Here is a 6,000-nt window from a genome sequence, read left to right as displayed (position 1 = left end):
CCCCTTCTTGAATAACATTTGCTATCCTCCAGTCTTCTGGTACTATTCCTATAGACAATGATGACATAAAGATCAAAGCCAAAGGCTTGGCAATCTCCTCCCTGGCGTCCCAGAGAATCCTAGGATAAATCCCATCTGGCCCAGGGGACTTATCTATTTTCACACTTTCCAAAATTGCTAACACCTCATCCTTGTGAATCTCAATCCCACTTTGTCTAGTAGCCTGTTTCTCAGTATTCTCCTTGACAACTTTATCTTATTCCTCAGTGAATACTGATGAAAAATATTCATTTAGTGTTTCCCCTAACTCCTCTGACTCCACGCACAACTTCCCACTACTGTCCTTGACTAACCCTAATCCTAATCCTAACCCTAATCCTACTCTAGTCATGGAGTTGGGAGGCCATGTTGCGGCTGTACAGGACATTGGTTAGGCCACTGTTGGAATATTGTGTGCAATTCTGGTCTCCTTCCTATTGAAAGGATGTTGTGAAATTTGAAAGGGTTCAGAAAAGATTTACAAGGATGTTGCCAGGGTTGGGGGATCTGAGCTACACTGAGAGGCTGAACAGGTTGGGGCTGTTTTCCCTGGAGCGCTGGAGGCTGAGGGTGAACTTATAGAGGTTTCCAAAATTATGAGGGGCATAGATAGGATAAATAGACAAAGTCTTTTCCCTGGGGTCGGGGAGTCCATAACTAGAGGGCAAAGGTTTAGGGTGAGAGGGGAAAGATATAAAAGAGTCTTAAGGGGCAACTTTTTCACGCAGAGGGTGGTACATGTATGGAATGAGCTGCCAGTGGATGTGGTGGAGGCTGGTACAATTACAACATTTAAGAGGCATTTGGATGGGTATATGAATAGGAAGGGTTTGGAGGGATATGAGCCGGGTGCTGGCAGGTGGGACTAGATTGGGTTGGGATATCTGGTCGGCGTGGACAGGTTGGACCAAAGGGTCTGTTTCCATGCTGTACAGTTCTATAACTCTATGACTCTAATTGCCTTTCCCCTGGCTGTAACTCTTGCTCTGTGGTATATGCCTATCCCTTTCTATTACTAAAGTAAACACAACTGAATAGTGGTCACTATCACCAACATGCTCACCTACCTCCAAATCTAACACCTGGCCGGGTTCATTACCCAGTACCAAATCCAATGTGGCCTCGCTCCTTGTTGGCCTGTCTACATTCTGTCTCAGGAAACTGTGTCTAAAGTTTTGAACTATAGTACCCCCAGTCAATATTTAGAAAATCAAAGTCCCCTATAACAACTACCCTGTCACTCTCACTGCTATCGAGGATCATCTTTGCTATCCTTTCCTCTATATTTCTGGAACTATTTGGAGGCCTATAGAAACCTCCCAACAGGGTGACCTCTCCTTTCCTGTTTCTAATCTTAGCCCATAGTACCTCAGTTGATGAGTCCTCAAATGTCCTTTCTGCCACTGTAATACTGTCCTTGATGAACAATGCCTCACTTCCCCCTCCTTTACTATCTTTTCTGTTTTGACTGAAACATCTAAATCCCGAAACCTGCAACAACCATTCCTGTCCCTATCCTACCCATGTATCTGAAATGACCACATTATCGAAATCCCAGGTACCAACCCATGCTGCAAGTTCAAAATTGATTACTCCTTACCCCCTCCCCCCACCCTTTCTAACATTATTCCAGCTGCCATCAGTTTTGAGGAAAGATCACTGGACCTGAAATGCTAACTCTGATTTCTCCTCCCACAGAGGCTGCCAGACCTGCTGAGCTTTTCCAGCAACTTCTGTTTTTGGTTTGTGCAGCTAATTGGGTCATGGTGAATGGTGAGATCTATCAGTTCCTGGATGCTGAAGCAGCCAATTGTTGCTCTGTCCTAAATCAGCCTTTACCTTGATCATGACACATTGAATCCATCATTACAAACTAATGGACAGTGTACTCAGCATGTGAATATATTGGTATTTACTCCACAATCTGAGCTCATGTTGGAATTGTGTGATGCTTCTTCCTCCTAACTCTCTCTTTACCCCAACTCTGAACTTGTTTCAAACCTGTTCAAGCTCTAACTTCTTTTGGTCCTGACCCAAAGGTCATTCTGTCTGAAACATGAGCTCTGTTTTTCTCCCTCCACAGGTACTGCACACGTGTTCAGAGCGTTCTCTGTTTTATTAAACATTAAAGTATCACAGTCTCTGAGATATTGTTGGCCTGCAGTTCCCTGGTCCTAATAACGTTCTCTTTCCTCCGCAAGGTGGCAAGTGAGATATCTCTGCGTGCTGTCTCATTCACAAAACAATACAGGATTGGATCCAGGATGCAGTTGAAGCAAATGAGAGCCACTGATAGTCGATAAGGGATGAAGATGTGTTGTACAACGTTGCAGTCCTTCTCCATGATGCTTCGGACCAACAACGTGGCATGGTAGGGGAAGAAGCAGATGGTGAACCCCACTGTAATGCTCAGCATCAGTTTTACTGCCCTTCTCTTCTCATGGTGCAGGGTGGAGACACTGTTCCTCACCGAGTTGTAAATGCTGCAGTAGAAGATGAAGATCAGAGCAAACGGGAGCAGGAATCCAAAGGCAATCCTGAAATAGTTGAGATTTGCTTTCCAAGGCTCAATGGGGTAGATATCGTAGCACAACTTGTGACTTTTGGAATTGTTGGAAATCTCTGGTTTCATCAACAGTTCAAGATTGAAAGCTGATTGGCTGAGCCAGGCAACACAGCTAATTGTGATTGCTGTCCTAATTGTGCGGAATCTGGTCATTCTCAGGGGATGAACAATGCCGAGATACCGATCAAAGGAGATACAGCACAGGAAGGTGGAGCTCGCATATAAATTGGTGTGGGTCAAAAAGGAGCAGATCTGACACATGGTAGCTCCAGCCCTCCAGTTGTCATCATGCAGAGTGAAATCAATCCAGAAAGGCAGGGTTAGTATGTAGAGTAGATCAGCTACAGTTAGATTGAAGAGGTATATTCCCAGTTCATTCTTGCGTCTCACTTGCTTATAGGCTGCGTACAGGGCAATGCAGTTTATGGGCAGGCCCAGGATGAACACCAAGACATAGACAATTGAAAATAACCATTGGTCGAAGGAATATTGAATGGTGCATGTGTCATTCTATTGATAAAATCAAGAAAAGAGTGAGTGAGAGATGAAGGAGAGAGAGAGATATACACATATACTCAACAGGAAACCCACAGGAAACTCACCCAACTAGCACTTCCTCATTCTGGTAAAAACAATGACTGTAGATGCTGAAAACCAGATTCTGGATCAGTGGTGCTGGAAGAGCACAGCAGTTCAGGCAGCATCTGAGGAGCAGCGAAATTGACGTTTCGGGCAAAAGCCCTTCATCAGGAATAAAGGCAGAGAGCCTGAAGGGTGGAGAGATAAGCTAGAGGAGGGTGGGGGTGGGAAGAAAGTAGCATTGAGTACAATAGGTGAGTGGGGGAGGGAATGAAGGTGATAGGTCAGGGAAGAGGGTGGAGTGGTTAGGTGGAAAAGGAGATAGGCAGGTAGGACAAGTCCGGAAAAGTCATGGGGACAGTGCTGAGCTGGAAGTTTGGAACTAGGGTGAGGTGGGGGAAGGGGAAATGAGGAAACTGGTGAAGTCCACATTGATGCCCAGGGGTTGAAGTGTTCCAAGGCAGAAGATGAGGTGTTCTTCCTCCAGGCATCGGGTGGTGAGGGAGCGGCGGTGAAGGAGGCCCAGGACCTCCATGTCCTCGGCAGAGTGGGAGGGGGAGTTGAAATGTTGGGCCACAGGGCGGTGTGGTTAATTGGTGCGTGTGTCCCAGAGATATTCCCTAAAGTGCTCTGCTAGGTGACGTCCAGTCTCCCCAATGTAGAGGAGACTGCATCAGGAGCAACGGATACAATAAATGATATTGGTGGATGTGCAGGTAAAACTTTGATGGATGTGGAAGGCTTCTTTAGGGCCTTGGGTGCAAGTGAGGGAGGAGGTGTGGGCACAGGTTTTACAGTTCCTGCGGTGGCAGGGGAAGGTGCCAGGATGGAAGGGTGGGTTGAAGGGGGGCGTGGACCTGACCAGGTAGTCACGGAGGGAACAGTCTTCGTGGAAGGCGGAAAGGGGTGGGGAGGGAAATATATCCCTGGTGGTGGGGTCTTTTTGGAGGTGGCGGAAAAGTCGGCGGATGATTTGGTTTATGCGAAGGTTTGTAGGGTGGAAGGTGAGCCCCAGGGGCATTCTGTCCTTGTTACGGTTGGAGGGGTTGTGTCTGAGGGTGGAGGTGCGGGATGTGGACGAGATGCATTGGAGGGCATCTTTAACCACGTGGGAAAGGAAATTGCAGTCTCTAAAGAAGGAGGCCATCTGGTGTGTTCTGTGGTGGAACTGGTCTTCCTAGGATCAGATACGACGGAGGCAGAGGAATTGGGAATACAGGATGGCATTTTTGCAAGAGATAGGGTGGGAAGAGGTGTAATCCAGGTAGCTGTAGGAGTCGGTGGGTTTGTAAAAAAATGTCGGTATCAAGTCGGTCGTCATTAATGGAGATGGAGAGGTCCAGGAAGGGGAGGGAGATGTCAGAGATGGTCCAGGTAAATTTAAGGTCAGGGTGGAATGTGTTGGTGAAATTGATGAATTGCTCAACCTCCTCGCGAGAGACGAGTTGGGGGCCAATGCAGTCATCAATGTAGCGGAGGAAGAGGTGGGGAGTGGTGTTGGTGTAATTATGGAAGATCGACTTTTCTACATAGCCAACAAAGAGACAGGCATAGCTGGGGCCCATACGTGTGCCCATGGCTACCCCTTGGTCTGGAGGAAGTGGGAGGATTCGAAGGAGAAATTGTTAAGGGTGAGGACCAGTTTGGCCAAACGAATGAGAGTGTCTGTGGAAGGGTACTGTTGGGGACGTCGGGAGAGGAAGAAACGGAGGGCTTGGAGGCCGTGGTCATGGCAGATGGAGGTGTAGAGGGATTGGATATCCATAGTGAAGATGAGGCGTTGGGGGCCGGGGAACCGGAAGTCTTGGAGGAGGTGGAGGGCGTGGGTGGTGTCTCGAACATATGAGGGGAGTCCCTGGACTGGGGGGATAGGAGAGTGTCGAGGTAGGTAGAGATGAGTTCACTGGGGCAGGAGCAGGCTGAGACAATGGGTTGGCCAGGGTGGTCAGGCTTGTGGATCTTGGGAAGGAGGTAGAACCGGGCAGTGCGGGGTTCCCGGACTATGGGATTGGAAGCTGTGGGTGGGAGATCTCCTGAGGTGATGAGGCTTTGTATGGTCTGGGAGATGATGGTTTGGTGATGGGGTGGTGGGGTCGCGGTCGAGGGGGTGGTAGAAAGAGGTGTCCTCGAGTTGGCGTTTGGCTTCAGCGGTGTAGAGGTCAGTGCGCCAGACTACCATTGCATCCCCTTTATCCGCTGGCTTGATGGTGAGGTCAGGATTGGAGCAGAGGGATTGGAGGGCTGCGCATTGTGAAGGTGAGAGGTTGGAGTGGGGGGAGGGGCGTAGACAGGTTGAGGTGGTTAATGTCCCGGCAGCAGTTGGAAATGAAGAGGTCAAGGGCAGGTACTAGGCCAGCGCGGGGTGTCCAGGTGGATGCAGTGTGTTGGAGGTGGGCGAAGGGGTCCTCGGAAGGTGGGCGGGAATCCTGATTGTGAAAGTAAGCTCGGGGGCTGAGGTGACGGAAGAATTGTTCAACGCCACGGCGTGTATTAAATTCATTGATGCGTGGACGGAGGGGGATGAAGGTGAGTCCTTTGCTGAGGACTGATCATTCATCCTCAGTGAGGGGGAGGTCTGGAGGGATGGTGAAAACTCGGCAGGGCTGGGAGCTGGGATCTGGTGTGGGTGTGGAGCTGGGAGTGGGGGCGGAGCCTGTAACTGGAGTGGGTGTGATGGTGGGGGGAAGGGGGGTGGAGTCATGAGCAGGGGTAGTGTTCCCCTCGGGGTTCTGGGGGGTGGGGATAGTGACAGTGGGGTCTGTGGGGGGCGTGTCAGCAGAATGCAAGCACTTCCTCATGTCTAAGTACAGACACTT

General features: G+C 49.4%; 1 protein-coding gene across 1 annotated transcript in view; it reads right to left on the bottom strand.

The window, feature by feature from the left end:
• Positions 1–2,164: 2,164 nt before the first annotated feature.
• LOC132818231 (ovarian cancer G-protein coupled receptor 1-like) overlaps positions 2,165–6,000 on the bottom strand; it is a 30,159-nt gene continuing 26,323 nt past the window's right edge. The window contains exon 2 of the mRNA XM_060829010.1: positions 2,165–3,115. Within this exon, the coding sequence (XP_060684993.1) occupies positions 2,165–3,115 (951 nt within the window). The remainder of the gene's footprint in view (positions 3,116–6,000) is intronic.

The sequence above is a fragment of the Hemiscyllium ocellatum genome, chromosome 8 (assembly GCF_020745735.1).
Source record: "Hemiscyllium ocellatum isolate sHemOce1 chromosome 8, sHemOce1.pat.X.cur, whole genome shotgun sequence".
NCBI lineage: Eukaryota > Metazoa > Chordata > Chondrichthyes > Orectolobiformes > Hemiscylliidae > Hemiscyllium > Hemiscyllium ocellatum.
Note: the sequence above shows the minus strand (reverse complement) of the source record. Positions and strands in the feature narration are given on the sequence as shown.